At 40.5% G+C, this 24499-nt stretch overlaps 1 protein-coding gene across 4 annotated transcripts in view; it reads left to right on the top strand.

The window, feature by feature from the left end:
* ZRANB3 (zinc finger RANBP2-type containing 3) overlaps positions 1–24499 on the top strand; it is a 263915-nt gene that overhangs the window by 228348 nt on the left and 11068 nt on the right. For 3 of the 4 annotated variants that reach the window (XM_060105905.1, XM_060105907.1, XM_060105908.1), the window contains 5 exons: positions 8768–9176; positions 12805–13002; positions 16866–16957; positions 19731–19832; positions 21006–21148. In XM_060105905.1, the coding sequence (XP_059961888.1) occupies positions 8768–9176; positions 12805–13002; positions 16866–16957; positions 19731–19832; positions 21006–21148 (944 nt within the window). The remainder of the gene's footprint in view (positions 1–8767; positions 9177–12804; positions 13003–16865; positions 16958–19730; positions 19833–21005; positions 21149–24499) is intronic. The other variant, XM_060105906.1, reaches the window with a different exon arrangement.

The following is a 24499-nucleotide window of genomic DNA, read 5'->3' as shown; positions in this document are numbered from 1 at the left end:
GCAGGGCGCACTGAGAAGTGAGTCGAAGGAGAGGAAGCCTGAAACTTTGGCACGAATCAGATGGAGTGGAGCCCATACATGCCATGCCAAGAAGTTGCACTTTATCCTAGGGAAGTAGTGTAGTGTCATCAGAGGCTTTTCAGCAGATAAATAGCATGGTCAGGTTTCTGTTTTCTCAAGGTGCTCCTCGTGGCAGTGTGGGAAATGAATGGGAGGGAGAAGGGACGGAGGTTCTTGGCGGAAGTGGGATCTGGGGAATGGATTTCTTCTGCCCTCCCTCCCATCCAGTTTGAACCTGTGGTAAAGGGATTTTCTGTCTCTACTCCTCAGGGGTTTCTCCCCAACCCCAGAGGAGGCGTTGTTAATCAAATTTGTTTCAGCCTGAGAACTTGGTCCACAGTTCAGGGCTAGTGCTTTACAGAGGCATGCTTCTCCTGTACTATGTCTCCACCGGAAGCAGGGCCTGTAGTCTTCTCTGCTCGATTTGAGGGGAGAAGTAGGAAGTCCCCTTATGGCCTTGGGTTCTGGTTGGTTTCTTTAATATACCTTTTACCAAATTTTACCTGGGTGCTTTTAGGCACTTACAGGTTTATTACTAAAGCCAGTTCCTTTTTATTCATAAGGCTATTACTATGTAAAAGTCTCCTTTGGGGCTTCCCTGGTGGCGCAGTGGTTGAGGGTCCGCCTGCCGATGCAGGGGACATGGGTTCGTGCCCCGGTCCGGGAAGATCCCACATGCCGCGGAGCGGCTGGGCCTGTGAGCCATGGCCGCTGAGCCTGCGCGTCCGGAGCCTGTGCTCTGCAACGGGAGAGGCCACAGCAGTGAGAGGCCCGCGTACCACCAAAAAAAAAAAAAAAAAAAAAAAAGTCTCCTTTGTCAGGGATTCCCAAACGGGGTATGGGGCACTAAACTCCACCCTGAACTCCTAACAGTGGTAGTGGTAATAGAGAAAGAAAAATTCCAGACATTTCAGAGGTAGAATCATCATAGTGAGGCCTAGGAGGTACCTGTCTAACAGCAGCAGGTACAGGAAGAGTAGAAGGGATTGAAGCAGGCATTTAAGGGAGATGCCATAACCAGAGGCATGCAAGTAGGTAAGGGCAGGACAAACGGAAGACATAGGAAGTGATCCAGTTTAGTCTAAAACTGGAGAATCCATAGCAGAGGACTTCATATTAATTTGATAAACAGTGAAGAGCAAAGAGATTGTGATGGTAGAAGGTGAGCAGGCTTACGGGCAGAGTGAAGACCCCGCTCAGGCCCTCTGGAGTTTGAGGAGCCTCTGAACCACTCAGCTGATGTCTGTGAGGCATTTGGAGGTCAGGCCTAGAGCTTAGGAGAGAGATTATGGCACATCGGCCCTGATGAACTTACCCCTGCCCGTCACGTTCTAGTGATCCGTGCACTGTGTTATATGTAATATTTTGCTGTGAATTCTAATTGCCCTTATTGAGATGGCTGTTCCCAAAGACATTTGCCTGCACTGCTTTTTTTTTTTTTTTTTTTAATTTAATTAATTTACTTTTGGCTGTGTTGGGTCTTCATTGTGGTGCGCAGGCTTCTCATTGCAGTGGCCTCTCTTTTTTGCGGAGCACAGGCTCTAGGCGCACTAGGGCTTCAGTAGTTGTGGCTCGTGGGCTCTAGAGCGCAGGCTCAGTAGTTGTGGTGCACGGGCTTAGTTGCTCCGCGGCATGTGGGATCTTCCCAGACCAGGGCTCGAACCCGTGTCCCCTGCGTTGGCAGGCAGATTCTTAACCTCTGCACCACCAGGGAAGCCCAGCCTGCACTGCTTTTGATGCCATCTTTAAAAATAAGTAATAACATATTCTCTTTTACCACTTTGGTTTTTTAACCAGAGTATTGTTTTGTTTGCTTTGTTTTCTCTATGCCCACGGAGAAAAACTTGTTGTGCCTAAGAGTGGATCACTGCCAAAATTTTATTTAATTAGTACATGGGGATGGACATTGTGTGAAATCTGAAAAAGTCATGTCTTTTTTAGGAGAATTTAAATTCATTTTTCAGTGAGATGATTGAAACCCTACTTTTGTCACTGTATATCCCCTGGCTTGTTTAAATGTTAGTGAAGGCTTTTTAGTTCCAGTTCCAGTCATCAGTCACCTGCCATTCAAGAGACCAGCAAGATGTCCCAATCAGCCATTTGTAAACGGTGGTTTTGTTAATTCTTTGGGGAACAGGAGAGGAAAGACATGAGGCAGTGCTGCTTTCTCCCAGAGCCGACCTTTGATCAAAGTCTATTAAATCTGACACCAGTGCTCTTGTTGGTGGCGTGTGCTGCACTGGAATGGCACCAGGCTTTGAAGTGTTTTATTGTTTTTTATGAGTTTTACCAGATTTCCTTTTCCTCTCCTTCAGTTCTAATAACAGACTTTTAATCCTATCATCATGGCCAGGGGATTTGTCTCTAAAGAGCAGTTGTTTACCGTGGTGCAAAACAGAGCAAATGTGTTAGGTCCCTGAACCTTTCAAATAAACACATGCATTTTGCCACCTTAAGCATTTTGCAGTTTTTATTCCCAGCACTTCTCACCAAAAGCAATATTTCTTCTTTGGCTTTTCAAAAACAGTATTGAACAAAAGACAGGAACACAGTAACTGAGTGTCAGCTGTATAAGGGAGGGCAGGAATATGTTCTTCCATTTTCTACATTTCTTATTACACAGGCATGTTGACTTAACTGTATTTTCCCCAAAGCCTTGTGATAAAAATCACTGTAATCTTAGATTGCTCCTCTTATTTAGAAACACCTACTTTTAAGTTCCTTATTTATCACACAATAAAAGGGTCACTTAATACAGTTTCTTTACAAAGTCATGATTTATCGTAAGATTTATTGTAAGATAATTTACAAATATCTTGCTATCTTTAGTAATTTAAACAGTGGACCAACAATTTCTTCTGACAAGGACAGCAGTAAGCTGAAAACAAAATCAGCTGGCTGAATCTTCTTTGCCTCTTGTCTGAGGATGAAACTCGATTTTCATTAGTCCAGAGCTGTGGCACCAGAGATGATTTCAGTCAGCTCCTTGGTGATGACAGCTTGGTGGGTGTGAGCTGGATGGACAATTTCAGGGGTTTCTCAGGCTCACTGAAGGCCTCTTGTGAGAGGCCCATGGATCCCAAGTTAAGAACTCCTATTCAGTAAACCTTTTAACCCTTCTCTGTTCCCACCTAATGCATGTAATTATCGTCAGGATGTGTCCCAGAGATTTTCTCACCTATTTCTCTGTCAGTCATAGCCATTGAATGTCAGAGAAACCTCACCAACCAACTTCCTGCCTGACTGCTCAGAGGCTTCAATCTAAAAACGTACAACTGATAATATAGACCAGGTTTCTAATTGATTATCTCAAAGGAGGTCTTTCTTATTCCTGTTAGGCCTTATGCTTCTGCCAGCCCTGTGGCCAGGGCATTAACTCGTAAGGTCCACTGCCTGTGACCACGTTCATCATTGTCCAGTTTAGCCATCCTAACATTAAAGTCTACTGATTAATCTTGTCCTCTCCTTTTTCTAAAATTATACCTCAAGTGTATCCTTTGGTTCCCAAAATTATATAAAATGATTCCCTTTCCACCCACGGCTCCTTTTCTGTATTTTATGTTCTCCAGTCTCACTTTATTTTTACCCAAGCAGCCCTGATTTCAAAATTGCCCCCATACTGACTACTCCCAGGCGCTGTAATTTAACCCTGTTGTGGTGGAGGTCTACATCCATTTCTGATCACTGTCAGTCACTGCTGACCTTTACTCTCAACCTGCCTCTGATACATAATGGGAGTTTCTCAAATGCTAATTTCTAAAATTAGTCACTGCTTACATAGTAAATGAAGTTATTTTTAGAATAGTTTAATTAAATAGCTTAATTAAAGAGGTCAGCTGTAAAAGCTGATATTTTAAGGCCCTGAGAATTTTTTTTTTTTTTAAGATATCTTAGGTTTTGAGGAGGGTTGTTTTTTTTATAAACAAATCTGAAATAATCTTTTTAATTTTTATTTTTTGGTGCTGGGGAGATGGAGAGATTAAAACGTTTCGGACAGCTGGAAACAAATCCTTTAAAATGTAGAATGGGACAAAAGTTGCTGATGTTATTTAAACATTATTCAGCATAGGTGACAGTGGCCTACTTTATATATTTTATTTATTTTATTTCTTGTATTCTTTGGTTTTGACATTTTATTCATTTATTTAGCTGTTTTACTTGTTCCTCTTTAAAAGCATATCTAGGAGAAGGGCCAGTTGAGGGAGTGGGGTAAAGCAGTAAATTGGAAATAAACATATTAACTGGAAGACTCCTTCCATCAGTGGTGAAATCCTTAGCACCCTTCTCCTGATCAGCCCCCAGGTCACTGGTAGCCAGCATTGTATCCTTCGGGCAGGAGATTGAAGGACTCCTTTCTGGAGAAATTGACTGGACCAAAAAAAGACTATGGAGCCTGAAAGGGATCCCCTGGCAAACAGTCACTGATGACCTTTAGCGAGGTCCCCCACTTGGATTTCCAATGGCATTTTAGTGTCTTATTCTTAAATGTGAATGGACAGTGAAGGCCACCAGGTTTTGAGGAAATCCTCTCATGGGCGATGCAGAGACAAAAATAAGCATGCAAGACAAGAAAGGATACAAAAGAAGGAGAGACAGTGTAATGAGCTGAAGTAAACAAACAAAAAGCCTTTCATTGATATTCACAGAGAAGTAAAAGAAATTACTGCACCCAAGAAACAAGAACAAGGAAAGGGAAAAATCAGAGAACGAGGAAAAGCTCTTAGAAATTGAACTTGTAATATCAGGAAATAATAATCTGACAAGGATGGAAAGGAAGATAATGAGGAAATCACACAAAAAGTAGAACAAATAGAAATGGAAAAGTGTGCAAAAAAGTGAAGAAGATCAAATGATCAGTTCAGAATATTTTGCCTAATAGGGATTCCAGAAAGAAAAGACAGAGACAACAGAGGAAGAAAAAATAATATAAGAAAATCTCCCAGATCTGAAGGACATGGGTTTTTCTGATTGAAATGCTCCCTGAGTGCCTAGGATAGTGAATGGAAACCAAAACACAGGCACACTAAAGCCACTACTCTCTTGTCTTTTCTACCCTTCTTACTGTTCCTACTGTTCCCTTCCTCGGTATCTCTTCCTCCTCATTCCACCCTTAATGTCCCTCTGCTCATGTCCATGACTTTTACCTTTTCTTACTTCCTCCTCCCTTTGTTCATGACATCCAGGCCTCTGACTGTAACCACCTCTGTATGTCAGTGGTTCCCACATGTGCAAATCCAGGTGTCTCTTTCCCTTGAACTCTGGCCCTGCTTCCTGGAACTCGCCACCCTGGCACACACCAGTCCTCCCACATGTCTAAAAGTGAACTTTTATTTCCTTACCTCTTCTCTTTTTACCTTCTAATGAGCCCATTTATCTTCCTATATTCCCTATTACAGTAACTGAAAATGTCATCCCTACAATGGAGTCCGAGTATCACTGTGGTCCCCTCCATCTTCCTCACCCCTCACGTTCAATCAGTATGTCCTACTCGATCTACTTGGTGATAAGCCCCGTGTGTCCTAAGTTCCTAGGCAACCCTCCTATTCCTTCATTCTTATGTATGAGGTCACTGGAAATTTGAGGAGGAAATCTGTGGCATGAAAAATGTGAACAAAAATAAACTAATACAAAAATTGATCATGCAGATAACTTTTGAAAAACTAATTCATAGCTTTAGATTTGAGATGATATTGCAAATATAAATAAAATCAGAATACTATAAAAAAAAAGGAACAAGGAACAAGAAGGAACTTCTAGATATTAGAGGGAATTCCTTGGTTGTCCAGTGGTTAGGACTCAGCGCATTCACTGCCGGGGCCCGGGGTTCAGTCCCTGGTCGGGGAACTAGGAATCCCGCAAGCCACGCACTGTAGCCAAAACAAACAAGAAACAAAACAAAAAAAGAACACAGATGTTAAAAATATGACTGCCAAACTAAAATAATTTTATGGAAGGGTTGAAAGATAAAATAGGGCTAAACACCAAGAGTTTAGAGGGTAAAAAGACAAAAAGAAGGAAAATATGAGAACAAAAGATGGCATAAATATCTAGGTTCAGCATTCTGCTAACAGGAATTCCAGAAAAAGAGAAAAGAGAAAATGAAGAGGAAGAAACTATCAAAAAAGAATAGAAATTTCTAAGAACTAAAGATGATCAATACTATACAAAATTAATAAGGTATTCAGGGTGCTGGGCAGAAAGCATATAGATATAGATGACACAGATAGAGATATATAGACATTGATCATTGTGAAATTTTAGAATACCAGGGATAAAAAGGTCCCAGAGGCCTCTAAAATGAAGAAAGAGTTTGCAGCCTACAAAGGAACACTGTCAGTATCATCTGATGTTGGAAGAAATAGAGCAATGTCTTTAAAGATTTTGAAGAATTGTATGCCCAACAAAACTACTAAGAGTTAGGGCAAAATCAGGTCATTTCCAGACATGTACAGGGACTCAGAAAGTTAACCTGTCTTGTAAAATCATTATGGTTTAACTAGAAATAGCTGGTAGAATTTGTTCACATTTGCTGAACATTTGCCAACATTTTCAAAATTCTATAAGCTCTCTTTGCAATCCTATTACATGGAATAGAACATTCTCTTTAGATACATAACTCTCTTTGTATCCTTGTTACTTTTTTAACACCAAACTCCATTAGTCTGATAATCTCTCTGCTTTCCTCCACCCTTTCTTAGAATTTCCCTTGTGCATTGTTTTAAAAATCTTGTCTTTTTGATTTCATTCTTCATATTTTAATCTAAATTCTGTAACTTCCACAACTTATTAGATAACTTTTTAATAGTATATGAGAATATATAAATAACAGTCATATAAAATCAAAGTTGTACATTATTGGGGGGGGGTGGGACTTTTTTTCCTATAATATATGTTTTAATTTTACCAATATGGGAACAACATAAATATTCCTTCTTCTTACCTTTTTAACCTTTTTTGAAATTAAAAGATTTGTGATTATATATAATGGTAAAATTTGCCATCTTAACCATTTTTAGTGTATAATTCAGTGACATTAATTACATTCACAATGTTGTGCAACCATCACCACTATTTTCAAAACTTTTTTATTACCCCAAACAGAGACTCTGTAACCATTTAGCAATAACTCCCTGTTTCCCTTTCTCACAGCTCCTGGTAACCACTAATCCTTCTGTCTCCATTAATTGGCTAAATCTTTCTTATGCAACACTACTAAGAAACAAAGATAAGATTTATTATGTAAACTATCTCTTTGCAATATTTGGATGTCATTATCTATAGTGTCTGTCTCCGTAATCTATTGTGGCATAACAAATTACCCCAAAACTTAGTGCCTTAAAACGACAATAGTTATGTATTATTTCTCATGGTTTCTGTGGATAAGGAATTCAACCAGGTACAATGGAGATGACGTATCTGCTCCATGAGGACTGGGACCTTTGCTGGAAGATCGCAAGACTGGGAGCTGGAAACATCCGAAAGCCTCTTCACTCCCCTGTCTGATAATGGATGCTGGCTGTCACCTAGGGGCCTACATGGGGCTGTCAGGTTGAATACCCATACATGGTTTCTCCATATGGCCTGGGCTTCCCCACAACATGCTGGCTATGTTTCAAAGGCTAGTGTCCCTCCCAAAAGATATAGAGAAGAAGAGAGAGACAGAGTGCCAGCAGCCACGTTAGCTTCTAGAACCTAGCCTCAAAAGTCACACAGTGATACTTTCACTGCATTCTGCTGGTTGAGACTGATACAAAGGTCCACCCAGGTTCAAGGGAGAGGAACCCAGACCCCGCCTCTGAATGTAGGCGTGTCAGTGTCTCAAGTACACGAAATGGGATAAGAATCGGTATGACCATTTTTGGAAATGCAGTCTGGCACAGTGTGTGTCCACCATGGTACCCAATTCAGGCCTTAGCAGGACTGCTCTAAAATTAACTCCTTTAATTTACCTTAACTGCTGGCTAATCATTTGTGGAGATGGGTATCCTCCTTTCTCTAGGAGATTGAGATTTACACATTGAAAAAAAGAAGAAAAACATGAAACAGTGAAGTTGCTCTTCTTAGAAAAGAGAGATATAGTTCTTAAAAAGATAATTATTAAACTGTGTCTATTAAAGAAGCTGTTCTAATTGATATCTTTAATGCTATTTGAAAAATACTCCCTGGTCAGTTAAGTATTTTAATATGAAAAACATATTGTTTATGAACATTGTTCATGTTTATAGTTTGGTCATGAAAACATTTTTCTAGGTCTTGATTGACTTGACATTTTTGAACACACAGTTGCCTCCTTTCCTTGACATACATCTGGAGCAGATAGTTTATAAAGTATATTTTTATTATATAACTCATATAGCCAAGTTACCTAACTTCTCTAAAGCTTTAGTGTCCTCATCTGAAATATGGGAAGAATAATAGTACTAGTACCTGCCTCACAGAGCTGGCATGAGGATTAAATGAGTTGATATATGTAAAGTGCTTGGCACATTGTAAGTGCTAAAAAAAGTTAGACACAGAAAGTATATGGAGGTGTTGGTGGTATTCTACATGTATGGATATATGAAGAGTCATTGCATGATTGAATTCATTTCCAACAAGGGATTCAAAAGATAAATGAATATGGCTAATGAAAAGAGTTTGTTAACCTGTTTCATTTAGGAAGAACATACTCAATAGCCTCTTAATTTAATACCTTTATTTTTCCTAGTTTGAAAAAGAAAAACAGCATGATATTCGATCATTCTTTTTACCAAACCCTAAGAAGAGACAGTTGGTGACCTCCTGTGATGAATCAAGGATATTCCAGGAGAAAAATACTGTAGTACCTGCAGGCCCTGGAAAAACAGCTACAAGAGATTATGAAAGTGATCTTGAACCTGAAGCTAAAAAAATGAAATCGGTCACCACCGATGACCGCTGCAGTCCCCTGGAGGAGAAACCATCCCAGCCCGGGCAGACCAGAGCTCCACTCATGGACAGGGTCTGTGAGGCCAAGGCCCAGGCCACCACTCCACCCCTTCCTGGTGAGGGCTGGCAGTGTGCTCTCTGCACCTATATTAATAGTTACTCAGTGTTACCTTGCTGTGAAATGTGTGAGAATCCTCAGGGCAGTGCTGGTGAGTACACAGAGGGCAACCATAAGGGGGGCTGGTAGTGGTGTCCTCAGATAACCTGTGCTTTTAGAGACAACTGCTATCATCAGAGATCTGTGTGACTGGGTACCAACTTTAGCTTTTAAGCTGGAGGAAGAACTTCACATAGTGAAGACTGTGAATTTATCCCCTTGCGGAATGTGAAAATCTCCCAGTTCTGTCAAGAATGTATATCCCCGAGCGTCTGTGACATGGCATTAATTTGGCACAAATGGACATTTCTGATTAATGCCAACAGGATGTGAATTCAGTGGGCAGGAATAGAAGCTCTGTTGCTATGGCAGCAAATATGCCTTATAGTCATAGACCTGCTGTTTTCTTTCTTTTGTAGATAATACTTGTTTTTAAAGAAATTACAGATTATTATTTTTAATAGCAAAATGAATCCAGTGTAGCTTCTTTGCCTAGTAAAATATTCATTGTGCCAGTGTTTCTACCATGACAAATCGTAAAAATTCCTCTATAGATCTTCTTTTAAAAACCAATTTCATGTCTATTTATGAATTTATTCTTTTCTAAAGCATGCTATTTAAAACTAGAAATCATAAACATACCTCAGAGTATATTTTTCTAGCATGATATGCCATTTTCTGATGTTTTATTTTTGAAATGATTATTAACAACTGTGGTTGTATTAAGAAAAGATCATTAGTATTCCTTTTGTTTCCAATTTTCGAGACCATTTTTATGGCAACTGAAAATGCCAAGTTGACTGTTTTGGAAACTGGAAAAAATCATAAATAAAATAAAATTTTATAAACTGTAATAATTATACACATCTACTTTTCCATCTTATGTGAATTCTTCAGAGTATTGACATTAACAAAGACTCAGCAAAGATAGAAGCTCTGATGCTCCAGTTCCTTCCTGCTTGCCTTGCTCTCCTCTGCCTTAGTTTTGATGTGAAAGAAAATGTAATCAGTAGCTGAGTCTTTCCTCCTTCAATTCTGGGTGTTCCTACCAAAACTGACAAGTCTGCCATCTGGGTGGTTATATTTGTAATGTGGACACCTGTTGTCTATGAACTAAATTGGAGCCACAAGCTTATTCCATATAATATCTCCCACAATTTGCATTATCTCATTCAATTTCCAACTGCTACAGGCAATAAAAATAAAATATCTCGTGACTACAAAATAATATCAGTTCACATGAAGTCTATAAATTGAGTGACTGAGCAATAAAAATCATAGTTTAATAGGGTATTTTCTTTTTTTTTTTAATTTTTGGCTGAGTTGGGTCTTTGTTGCTGAACACGCGGGCGTTCTCTGGTTGCAGTGAGCAGGGGCTACTCTTCCTTGTGGTGTGTGGGCTTCTTATTGCAGTGGCTTCTCTTGTTGCGGAGCATGGGCTCTAGGCATGCGGACTTCAGTAGTTGAGGCTCACGGGCTCTAGAGCACAGGCTCAGTAGTTGTGGTGCACGGACTTAGTTGCTCCACGGCATGTGGGATCTTCCCGGACTAGGGCTCAAACCTGTGTCCCCTGCATTGGCAGGCAGACTCTTAACCGCTGCACCACCATGGAAGCCCTAATAGGGTTTTATAGTTCTGATTTTTCTCTGTGATACCAAGAGCAGCAATGAAGATTTCTAGAACCATGATTTAATAAGCAAACTGTCAAGCAGTCTAAGAAAAACAAAACACCTTTTGTGAATATGAAACAGTCTGATTAAGAGCAATACATATTCTTTCTTTTTTTAAAAAAAATTATTTATTTATTTATTTATTTATTTTTGGCTGCATTGGGTCTTCGTTGCTGTGCGCGGGCTTTCTCTAGTTGAAGCGAGCAGGGGCAACTCTTCGTTATGGTGCGCGGGCTTCTCGTTGAGGTGGCTTCTCTTGCTGCAGAGCATGGGCTCTTGGTGCACAGGCTTCAGTAGTTGTGGCACACAGACTCAGTAGTTGTGGCGCACAGACTTAGTTCCTCCACAGCATGTGGGATCTTCCCAGACCAGGGCTCAAACCTGTGTTCCCTGCATTGGCAGGCAGATTCTTAACCATTGTGCCACCAGGGAGGTCCCCAAGAGCAATACATATTCTAAGTAATGGTGATATTACTGTGTATGATAGTTATAATTATTAGATTAATACTACTACAGTTTGACATAATGATTTCCAGCCTTGATGTGGATGCATCCTAAAAGCATTAAAAGGCAGAATTAATTCTAATCCATCTACATTTTAGTTTAGTTTATTATTTTAAACTTTTTATTTTATATTGGAATATAATTGGTTAACAATGTTGTGTCAGTTTCAGGTGTATGACAGAGTGACTCAGTTATAGTATACATGTATCCATTCTTTTTCAAATTCTTTTCCCAATTGGGTTGTTACATAATATTGAGCAGAGTTCCCTGTGCTATACAGTAGGTCCTTGTTGGTTATCCATTTTAAATATAGCAGTGTGTAGATGTCTATCCCAAACTCCCTAACTATCCCCCCCCCCATAATTCATCCAAATTTTTAAATCAATACCTGCCATATAACAGTTTGAGGAAACAGTGGAATTCAAAAAATTAAAGGAACAATATTAGGATATAGGGCTGGAAAGTCCTATAAAGGTTGCTAACTCAGTCTCTAGTATGTTAGATAAAATTTGGTATAATATACATTGAACACTAGTATTGTGCTTTGTTCTTAACAGCTAGTGCTTATACTCAGCATCTTATAGCTCATACGCCCAGACTGCATGTATCTTGAATTTCAGATTGGATGTATCTAGTGGCCTATGTAACATCTCCATCTGGATGTCCAAATGGGTACCTCAAGCTTAACTTGTCCAAAATGGAATTCTTGATTCACCACCACCACACCTAAGACTAAATCTTCTCTCCCCGCATCTTCCCCACATCGTGTTAAAAACCTAGAGGCAGCATCTTTGATTCTTCCCTCTCCTCCCACTTCATGAAGTTCTGCTAGTATAACCTCTACAATATATCTTGATTCCAGCCACTTCATCTTCACTGCTACCATCCCACTGGAAGCCACCATCATCTCTCTCTCAGGACCTCAGAAGCCTCCCTGAGGCTGATCCTTCTCTACACAGCAGAGTGATCCTTTAAAAACCCAGATCATTACATTCCTTTGCTTAAAACCCTTTAATGGCTTCTAGTTACCCTAAGAATCTCATCTAAGAATACAGGACCCTTGGGCCAGGCTTCCTAGATTCCTGAGCAACTCTCAACTCAAATGGGCCTGCTGACTTTTCTCCTCCTACCCCATCCCCTTACTCACTTACTCTCTTTATCTGAAAAGATCCTATTTGTTTACCTGTTTATTTCTGCCCCTTGGAATGGAATCCCCAGGAAGCAGGGAAACTTCTCTCTTGTTTTGTCTTCTACTCTGCCTCTCCAGCACCTAGAGTAGTACTTGGTATTTAGTGACTCCCGATGGCATATTTTGAAAGAAAGAACAAACATTGTTGACTTTGTTTCTTTTTATAAAACCTAGCTGTGACTTTTTTTTAACTCTACTTTCTATATTGGGCTTAGAGTACACAATGACTTGACCTAAATGTAAGTGTAAATTATTTGTTTGATTTTAATAAACAAATTAATTTGTTCATTTGTTGTACAAATTTGTTCTACAAATAGATAGCCTCCACCACACCCAGTATAAAAACAGAAACGAGAAAGATGATTCTTGGAAAGACACCTCCGAAAAAATATGGACTAGTTCTGACGGGGAAAAACAAGTCCTTGCACATTCAGCACCTGAACCGTTAGCTGAGAGCCAGGAAGAAGTTTCAAAAACTGAGAGTGAGGACAGACTCGCACCCCAGCCAGGTGATGGTAAGTCTTGCTTCCATTTCCAGGATCCAAATAATAACCATATACGTAGACACATAATACTGTTAGTAGACTTGCGGTTACTACCTTGTTCCAGGTTCCTTGTATTCCCTTTTGTATTAAAAATACCAACTACTTGTAACTACATACATAAACACCAGATGGCTGGAAGAGCAGAGCTGCTGACATTCAGATGTTACACAGAGAGCTAAACCCATATGTGGCCGCATGTACTATCTCAGGCCTGTTGCCCGGCCTCCACCGAGCCTGGCCCATTCTCCTGGTGAGAGGGTGGTTTTAATGTTTGGGGGTTCCTTTGGACCATGTGGATTGTTGTAAGATTGACAGATTATTAACAGCCACTTAGGAGGTCATTAACCCTTCACACATGAATTTCTTTTAAATGGCTACAATTAATTGGCATATTTTATATTTAGGGTTTTGAGGGGTTTTTTTTTTTTTTAATAATTTCAAGACTGTGTGAACCATGACTGTGTTTGGAACCAGCCATGTAGTGTCTCAGATTTATTTACTTTTTTGTTGTTTCCATTCATCATTTATAGCTGTGATGGTTGGCAAATGCCAGCCTATACGTCATACATCACTCTTTATGGGCCAACTGGCAAAAGATTGTGAGTACTTTTGGGTTATTTTCTTTATTACTCAGTTGGTGACCATAGTAACCCACAGGTTGATGTTCTCACTATAACAACCCCAAAAAGGTTGGGATGGATTGTCAGTTTTTCTTTTAAGGTAGTTGCTGTTAAACATAGATAATTTAGAGTTGGATTCATAGCTCTAAAAAGAAATGTTCGTTTAAGTATTTCTGAGCTCAGGGCATCCTCCTTTCTTCTTTACTCAGCTTTCCTTTCCTCTAATTCCTCAAGGTCTTCCCAAAACTATCTTACAATGGATCCTGCTTAGATCTGTTAATTTTTTTTTTTTTTTAGTACATGGGCCTCTCACTGCTGTGGCCTCTCCCATTGCGGAGCACAGGCTCCGGACGCGCAGGCTCAGTGGCCATGGCTCACGGGCCCAGCCGCTCCGCAGCATGTGGGATCTTCCCGGACCGGGGCACGAACCCATGTCCCCTGCATCGGCAGGCGGACTCTCAACCACTGCACCACCAGGGAAGCCCTAGATCTGTTAATTTTAATGGCCTTTAAGTAGACAATGTAGACTCAGACTCTTTGTCTCTAGTTTCCTTGTTCTTGCTGTGACAGTCCCTCCAGTGCTGATGAAGCTGTTGCTGTAGGATAGCCTACTGCTCAGTTAACTAAACCTCAGACCCAGAATCAGCAACTGGCAATTGTCATTCAGCTGGGCCATGAGTCTCTCCATCTATGGCAGGGAAATACTGGATTATTAGTTACAAATTGGTCCCTTGATGAAGATATATGTTAGCTTTACTTACACATACTTTTCAAAAATCACTAGACTTTATTTATTTATTTATCGGAGTATACTTGCTTTATAATACTGTGTTAATTTCTGCTGTACAGCAAAGTAAATCAGCCACACGTTTACATATATCCCCTCTTCCTTGGGTTTCCTTCCCATTCAGGTCACCACAGAGCATTGGGTACAGTTCCCTGTCATATACAGTCTGTTTTCATTAGTTATCTATTTTATACATAGTAGTGTATGTATGTCAATCCCAATCTCCCAATCCACCCTACCCCCCTTTTCCCCCTTGGTATCCAAAAATCACTAAACTTTAAAAAATTCTATTCTGCTAGTGAAACTTAGGTTGACCTCATCCAGTAGACAATGCCAGCAATTCCCCCATACCTATTCCCTCTTCTCTTTTTTTTTACATCTCACATCACTGGGCTGAGACCGCCACAAAAGCGATATGCTTCACGTCTACTCACTAACATGAATTTCCTTGAAAAACAGAAGGAAGACAGAGAAGGCACATTATAGTCAAATGCTTCTTCTATCCACATATGCTCTTTTAGAACCAGAGTGGTATATACCACGCTGGAACTGTGGTTTCATTCTAACTGGAATTCTACGGGTCTGGAAGGATGGCTCTATCTCCAAAAGATGCATTATCTGTAGTTTCAAACCATTAAATTATACTTCATGAAAACAATGAAAAGAAAAATATGTTCCCTAATGTAGCTACTAGCTACCAAGAATATCAACTGACTTGGAGTTGTTCTCGTAATGCTTTTTATCCAAGAATGACTTCTGATCTTTAAGCATTAATGCATTATCTGTAGTTCTTCAAATCTGGAGACACAGTGATTATGAGATGCACTTACTTTATGTACATTAAAAAAGAAAAAAAACTCTGTCAATTAAGCTACGACACAATAAATTAATGATAGCCCAGACCAGATCATAAGACCCTCTGTTGCTTTGACATCACTTTCATTTGTTCTGAGGGGTCTGGCAGTTTCTCCTGCCTTCCCTTGCCTTGCTTGGCATGTAATAGACAACCCTTTTGCACATTTCAGTATTCAAATATAAAACATCTTTCTCTGTTTGCAGTGATCTCCCTTTCTTAGGTCCCATGAAGCACTTGGTTATTCCTTGGCAAGAATAAGAAATTTCTCAATGAGAAATTCTGGTTATTCCTCTGGTGATACATATTTGCTTCTTTAATAACAAATTGATGCTCTCCTGCTCTGTGTCCAAGTTTTTGGTATACATGATAACTTTTCATTTCAATCCCAAACCATAGTGAAACATTTTGAAGACATTTTAAAGGTAATTAAACTCAATACTCAGTAACAACAATGCTTGTATCTCAAGTGTAGTGTCGAAGTAACAACGATATCGTAGTTATGACTAAGCTTATGCTCAGGCAGTGACAGCTACCTCACAACTGCCACCTGGCCAACCATGGTTGTAAAATGCCACGATTATTGACTGTAAGACATGCCAATTTCAGAGATGTTAAAGAGTGGAAAAAATGTACATTTTGAATTTATGAAATACGGGAATAATCCACAATCCAAGTTTGTAAAGTGACTGATGCCTTGATTAGAAAAATTAAAATAAATGACATTGCTAAATAGAATCTCAAACAAATCATAGACTTCTAGATCTGGAAAAATACCTTAAAAGGTCACTGAGGAACTACGGCAAAGGTTAAGAGCACAGGCTCTGGAGCCAGATTACTGGTCTCTGTTACTAGTGGCCTTGGGCAGATTAATGTGCCTCAGTTTCCTCCTCTGTAAAATGCACTATTTAATTTCTGAGAGGTGTTAATATATGTACTTGGAACAGTACCTGGCACATTTTAAGTGCTTGATAAGTGCCAACTGTAATTATTATTTAGATCTGCTTGAATAACCCTATTTCTCTTGCAGAATATATTGGTCAGGAGGACTGAGAAAGGAAAAATAAAGAGGGATTATCAGAAAGGAGGCTTCTCCACCCATCTCCTTTTGTGAATGTGAGGCACCAGGCCATAGGCCGTCAGTCATTTAAGTGGCCCTCGACATAGCTGTATTGCTGCTGATAATCAAAATGGTGCTCATTCAGTCTTAACTTAAACCCTCTCTAGCAACAGGAATAGATTCTAGAAGCCTTCAAGATCGATAAGGACTCTTGGGGGGCAGGAAACTCTCCCTTATGCCTGACTCTTATCTTTTTAGCGAATGCTGAATTTCTTTTTTTCTTGTTGGGTCATTAGCAACAGTTCAAAGCAACTGGTTACCGTATAAGCCAGTATGCTCTTAGATGGCCTACCATGTTTTCTTTCACACCCAGACACATGTACTTTGTCAAATATGTTGATATATTTGTTACAGCCATTTTATCATCCTAACCCACAGAAGATTAGAATAAGCTGTTTTGGACAGAGGGCAGATTCGCCTTCAGGTTCTTTTCTTTTCTATCTTGTTTATTAGAACAGTTGAAGAGTACGGACACTTTGCCAGTGTGTGATACCTTAATGTTTTGTGCGAGTAAGAACACTGACCGGATTCACGTCTATACTAAGGTAAGCATCATGTGGATTCTGGAAACATACAAAAGGCTTCCTTTTTTCATGTTTCAGTGGAGATAATTAATTTTATTAGCAATGAGATAGGCATCGAGTTCTTTTCCTCCTTAAAGCTAATTTTCAAATTCCTCTGTTAAATCTAAAGGCAATGAGAGGTAAACAGCATAGTAGTTAAGAGTGTAGACTTCAGGGCCAGGGCGCCTCAGTTCAAATCTGTCACTAACTGTGGAATCTTGGACACAGTACTTAACTTCTCTGTGCCTCAGTCTCCTCAACTGTAAAATATGGAGGAGTTGTTGCCAGGACAAAATAAGCTAGTTCCTGTAAGGCACTTAGCGCAGTGCCTGGCCGTTATGAGCTCTCACCCAGAGTTGGCTCCTGCACTGATCCTGCAGCTACAGCAGCAGTAGCGTCTTTACAGAAGCCTAAGCCTGCCCATCCGTGTTGAGTAAACCCTAGGAAGCTTTAATAATATGATTGCTCCGATTCCCGCCATAGCTCCGGTTAGCAGCACTGAGACTTTTCAGGACCTCTTTGCACTCCTAAAATTTGTTGAGGACCCAAAGAGCTTTTGTTTATGTGGGTTATATCTGTTGATATTAACTGTTTGAAATTAAAATGGAAACACTGTAAAATATTCATTTAAGAGTAAGTCCATTACATATTTATAGAAGCAGCATATTTTTATGAAAACTAATTATATCTGCCAAAACAAAAACAGTGTTTAGTGAGGAAGGTGGCATTGTTTTACAGTTTTAGCAATTTCCTCTGAAGTCTCAGTAGAAGACAGTGGGATTCTTAGATCTGCCTGTGCATGGGAAACTTCACTGTACATTCATAAGAGAATGAGAGTGAAAAAGGCCAATGATGTACTATTATTATAAAACTCTTGTGACTCTCTGGATCTTCTGAAAGGGTCTTGCAGACGATGTGAGAATCTTTGGTCGAGATTAACTAGTGTGAGTGTTTGAGAGAAAAACTTGCTAAGATTATGAACACTTTTGTTTGTTCTACAGTTACAAACTCTAATCTTCATAAGTATCATAAAATAGTATTTGTGCGTTTTTACACTCATGGGTCACCCTATTGAAAGAATGCCTTTTTGTCCTCTTTTTGTTTTGGTTTGGTTTTTGGCCGTACCACACAGCATGCGGAATCTTAGTTCCCTGACCAGGGCTAGAACCCTCACCCATCCTGTCCTCCACAGTGGAAATGTGGAGCCCTAACCACTGGACCACCAGGGAATTCTCAGAATGCCTTTTTAAAGATAACTTAGGTTGGAGCTGTCCAAACTCAGTTATGGGTTTTCTGCTAAACCAAATATTAGATACAGATAGATGGTGTACCACGTAATAATCTTCATTTCTAACTGAATATTAGAAGATACTGCTAGAAGATTAGAGATGGTTAGGATCGTGAATACCAGAAGCCCCAGGCAGCCTCTACTGTGGGACCACCACCAAGAGCGATACTGAGAATGAAGACAGGACACATTCCCCTTAAAGGCTTGGACCTTGATCCACCATGTGGAACCTCTAGACTCGGGGAGCACCAAGGACCCCTCTGCTCACCTAGAGACAGGTCTAAGTGCCTGCGCTTCCTTGTCCCCCTCATATGGGGAGTTCCAGGCTGTGCTTCCCAGACCATCATGTCTACATGATCTGAGAATAACAGAGAACGGATCCCCCAGGGGCTGGAAGGTCCAGAAGCCGGAAGGTGGACCCCAGGCAGAGCACATACAGGAATTCAGAAGCCCTTAAACTTTTTACTCTCAGTGAAGCCTCTGCATCCTGGATCATCTTATCAAGGTGTTTCTCCCTTGGGTGGAGACCAGAGAGAAACTGCAAACTCCTGGTAGAGAGTGGAGTGTGCCCACCGCCAGGCAAATACCGTGGCCTCCCTGACCCACATTCTGGCTCGAACGCCCCACCTGTGCACTAGTCTCAAGTGCATTTTTATGACTCTTCTAAATACTTACATGTCCCCTTGCCATGAAATGTTGTTCAATCAATTTTCTAAACCCGAGACACTAAGCAGATGAAATGTCAACAGGGATTTTCACAGCTACAGGAGAGTTCGGATGAAAGCTTTCCTTTTTACCTTAGGAGATCTAAAATAAAATCTAGAAACAGAAATTTGGATAAAAACCCTAGTTCGGTGCCTAAAAGAGCACCCTTTAAAAGGAAGAGCAGTAACAGATGTTTAGCATCTTATGTCATGTTAATAGTATACCTCTAAAGAACTGTTCATTTCAGCCAGAATCCCGTGTCTAATGCAGAGTTTAGAGTAACAATTACATATCTAAACTTTTAATCACTATGTAAGTACTTTTTATATGTTTTTTTTTTCCCAAAGTGATTATGGGAACTGTAACATTACCTTTTGGCTGAGAGAATTCTATAGAATGTGGGTTCAGCTATTGTTTATACAGTAGATTTCCATATACAAAGATTCTTCTTTCCCTTTGTAAAAGAAATACTTGATGTTTAAACCTGGTGTTTGACTGACCACACCCCTCTGCATGGGATCGTTTACCCTTAAGGTTGAATGCAGTGGGGACACCCAGAGGGCGTGAGGCCTGGCCCTCCTTCTCCACTCAGAGTTCTTTCAGGGGAGCTGTGTGGGTGGAATCTTGTCTAGAATGAGCCGCCTCAGTTTATCTTTTAGGAGACTGGGCATGCGATGCCGTAATAGAATTCTTTACTTTTAAAATAATTATTAGTGCCTACAGACAAAATGGATTAATAATGCCTTCCTAATCTATAATCAGGATGGAAACCAGATGAACTGTAATTTCATTCCTTTGGATATAAAATTAGACCTTTGGGAAGATTTACCAGCAAGCTTTCAGCTGAAACAAAATCGCTCTCTGGTAAGAACAGTCCTGCGCGTTTGTTCTAAATGAAACTTTGTTGAGTAATTTTAACGACCTTTTTTGAGTTTAATAAAAGCAGAGCGCTTTGTGGCCCGTTGCAGAGTCAAGTCACTGGTTGCATTTTAATCCGTCCAGGCAGTGCCTGTGAATTACCCCGGTGCTAAGAATAAACATGAAATCTGTTTCCTTGGCAAATGATCATACCTAGGGTTGCTGTTTCTGTGTATAGAATCATCCTCACATCATTTAATTTCTCATTCACAGGATTAGCAACTGTGATGTTTGTATCTGACAGAATCACCTTTTATCTTTGTAGGTTAAGTTCTAACACTGACAAGCTCTGAGAGCAGGGATAATACCACGTGGGGTGACTCCATTCGTTGCTGCAAGCATCTGTGTGCAGCCGCAGGCCACATACCCGCTGGGGAGGCCTTAGTTCTCATCTGTGGCTGATTTATCTTCGCTGCTAAGAAGGGTCAGCATCGCAGGGGCTGAGCCAGCATGCAGCGTACCACTTTTTACAAGAAAATAGTGATTATGTTTTTGCCCTTTGAGCGGAAATGAAACATTGCCCTTGGTTGGCTGCACCTGTCTCAAAGGAAGAGGTAGCCATGAGCTATTTTCTTTGGTGTCATGTAATCTTGATTCTCAGATTGCCAGAAAATAGCCAATTACCTATAACTGACCAATAATTAAGAGTAATGGTAACCCTAATAAAATGTGCCAGATTTATTATTGATGGCTTCTTTCCTGTGAGAATTTAGGTAAGTCAGGTACAAGCGATGCTCAGATGTTGCACTGTGACTGTCACCACCACAAGACCCACTGTCCCTAAGGCCAGTTTTGCCTCGGCCACTGGTGGGGTGTGTCCTTCCAACAGCCAGACCACGTTTGGTCTCTCTGTGCATTAAAGACATAGGCTGAGTGTCCTGAAGGGTGCCTTTAGAGCGTCTATGGCTTAAACGAGGCCTATGTGGAACTGGCCATAGACAGTTCACAATAAAGATAGGAAAACTGCATCAAATTGAAGAAAGCCTTAAACTGTGAAACTCAAAGCCTATTTGGGGGATATAATAAAACATCAGTTTTCAGATGTTATAAGTAGCCTCACTTTCAAAGGAAGATGCCTGGTGAGCTGTACACTCTTTTCATGATCTCATTTTCTGCCAGATTTTGAGGTTTGTTCGAGAATGGAGTAGTCTAACTGCTATGAAGCAAAGGATAATCAGGAAAAGTGGACAGCTGTTCTGCAGCCCAATTCTTGCTCTGGAAGAGATCACAAAGCAGCAAACCAAACAAAACAGTACCAAAAGGTATGAGTTGTCTTTCTTCATTTTGTACTTTATTACTTGTCATAGTTATTTCTACAGGAGGGTCTAAGGCATTTTATTAACCACTAATGAAATCCTGATGAGTTAAGAGAAAATTATACATAAAATGACAGCTTAAGATATTTTGTGAATTTGATCATATCTGCTGGAAAAGATTCAAGTTGTCCGGATCTTGCTCACTATGTGTCCTACTCATCAAGAGAGAGGCCAGAGTCCCAGGTTGATCTGACCTGTGACCTGCCCAGCCTGCGCTACTGGTTAACAAGAGGAAAACATTTCCCTGATACAACAGTGGAGCCTACCTCTGGGCCCCATCTGCCCTTCATTCTTGGAGTGTGAATCTTGGGTGCCATGCAGCATGGGAGCTGGTTCTGTTTGATGTACTACCAGGCAAGTGGCAGAAGGTAACAATTTTCATGCCCATGGTTGGAAACAAAGTAATAGGGCTTCCTATTTGGGCTTCCCTGGTGGCGCAGTGGTTGAGAGTCCGCCTGCCGATGCAGGGGACACGAGTTCGTGCCCCGGTCCGGGAGGATCCCACATGCCGCGGAGCGGCTGGGCCCGTGAGCCATGGCCGCTGAGCCTGCACGTCCGGAGCCTGTGCTTCGCAACGGGAGAGGCCACAACAGTGAGAGGCCCGCGTACTGCAAAAAAAAAAAAAAAGTCTCACATTTGTAACTGTTTTGCCTTTATCATTATAGGTCCCTTTCTAATCTCTGTACACTACCTTTCCTTTCTTGGCATCATAATCATCTTTGCCTCACTCAGACATCCCCTTGTGTGATCTGAAATCCCCATGCTCTGTAGACTCTTTTTCAGCATGAAGCAAAGACTCACAGGAAAAGCAGTCAGCCATTCTACACCCCAACTCTTGCTTTGGAAGAGATCACAAAGCACCAAACCAAACAGCAGCATTGGCAGAAAAAGCCCCTTCTTTTAGCTCTTACTGTCTCCATATACCTGTAATCTCTCTTCATCCTCGCATTCCATCATTTTATGATCTCTAGCTTTTTCCATGCACACAGGTGAAAAAAATCCATCAATGCTATGTGAAGGGGTGCAGCTGGTTAAATACATTATATTGCAATACTGTGAAAATCTCTTCAGCTGTTTCAAAATAGGGCTGTGGTATATTCATATGCGAGAACAAGGAACGATGTTTGTGATAAATCGTTAAGGGTAAAAATAAGTATAAAAAAGGATGGAGACACAAACATATAATTGCTATCATTGACATAGTAAGTGTCGGGGAGGATACCTTAGAAACACGTATCAGAGGTTTCTCTAGGACATTGTTCTCAAACAGGGGCAGTTTCTTCTCTGGGTAGCAATCTTGTGAGACATTTTTAGATTGTCACGATTAGGGGATACAACTGGGAACATCTAGTGGGTAGAGGCTGGGATATTGCTAAAAATTCTGCAGTGAACAGGACCAAACAAATAGTTACTGATTTCAAAACGTCACTAGTGCACTGTTGAGAAGTTTTACTCTACACCGTACGATTAGAGGATTTGTGGAGATAGTAGGGACTTTATATACTTTTTGCTGGGATTACAAACTCATGTGAGTAAAAACAAAGCAAGGAACTGTAAATGAATGAATGAGATCAGGTGTAAAACTAGAAAAGGATGGGGTAGGGAGCGGAACTATAGCAAATTAGAAAGTACCCATCTAACATCACTCAAATTCAGATTAAAAAATAAAACACTGTAAGAGTCAAATAAAGCCTTTTGACTAGTTGGATATATCCATGAGCTGCCAGTTTTGGACTATCGCCTCAACTCTATACTGGTTGAATTTTCCCATGAGTGTGTATTACTTTATGTAAAAAATACATTAAAAATATATGTGTGTATTTATACATACACACACAAACCTACACATACATATACACACACACTTAACAAAAAACACGATGCCTATTTTATTTTTCTCAATACTTCTTCCAGTCCTCTCCTTTTTTCATTTTTATAACCATAGTCTTGGTTGAAGTATTGGTCTTCTCTTTACATGATCATAATACCCTTCCTAACTGAATTTACAGTGTGTCCCATTGTTTCTTCTCTGGCAGACATGGAAGCACCACCTAAGAAAGACGGCTGGTCAGGTGTAAAAGCAAAAGTCATAAAATCAATATAAAACCAAGTCAGACACACAGTGTTATTTATAAAAATACATGTAGGTGATATATTAAAGATAAAACTGTGTGAACAAGCAGCAGAGTAAATAATCAGATTTGTATTTTTAAGAGCTCACTCTGGCAGCAGTTGGAAGATTAGATTGAAAGGGCAAGACTCAAAGGGAGACAAGTGGCATTAGCTTCCTGTGGCTGCCGTGACAAATTACCACAAACTTAGCAGCTTAAAACAACAGATTTATTATCTCACAGTTTTTAAGTCAGAAGTCTGAGTTGGCTCTACTTGTTTCTCTGCTCTGGATTTTGTAAGTCTGAGAAAAAGACGGCTGGGCTCTTACTGATAGTCTGGGAAGAATCCATTTCCCCACGCGTTCAGGTTGTTAACAGAATTCAGTTCATTGTGGTTGTAGGACTTAGGTTTCCTTGCTGACTGTCGACTGGGAGCCACTCTCAGCTTCTTTTTAGTTCTAGCACATGGGCCCCTACATCTCAGGATCAGAAGTGGTGTGTGAAATCCTTCTCATGCTTTGAATTGCTCCCTGTCTTAAGGTCAGCTGATTCGTAACCTTAATTGCATCTGCAGCATCCCTTTACAGCATTACCTAGATAAGTGTTCAATTGAATACCAGGGGACAGGACTCCTAGGAAGCTATCTTTAAAATTCTGCTTACCACAGAAGTTAAGAGACTATTACAGTAGACCTGGAAAAAAAAAGATGAGGGCTCTTATTGAGGCATTAGAAATGGGAATGGAGGAAAGAGAGTAAAGAGAGGTGTTACAGAGGTAGATCTAGAGACCTTGGTCACTGATGAAAGAGAGGTGGAGAGAGGGGGCTCCAGGGACATGGACTTAGCAGAGCCATGAAAATGAAACATGTGCACCTGCAGAGGGGGATGCTTTGAGGAAGCATGCTGATTCTGGCTGTAGAACCCCAGTAGGTCTCAGTAAACTGGAGTAACTGTGTCTCTCTGAAAGCAGGTATGAAAGATGGGGCTACCCAACAGCATTGATTGGAAGTCTATATGAGGAGCAGTTAGACATTGGATGCCTTGCCTTCCCACTGTCCTCTATAGAGAAACTGAACGAGAGAGGCACCAGTCTTGGAAACAACAGCCTCAGTGGAGATAAAGGGAGAGGCGTTATACTGGAAACTACACTCCTCAGGTCCCTTTCTTGGCTCAGCTGCCATACCAAC

This window comes from Mesoplodon densirostris, chromosome 8 (genome assembly GCF_025265405.1).
Source record: "Mesoplodon densirostris isolate mMesDen1 chromosome 8, mMesDen1 primary haplotype, whole genome shotgun sequence".
NCBI lineage: Eukaryota > Metazoa > Chordata > Mammalia > Artiodactyla > Ziphiidae > Mesoplodon > Mesoplodon densirostris.
This window is presented reverse-complemented; position numbering and strand designations above follow the sequence as displayed.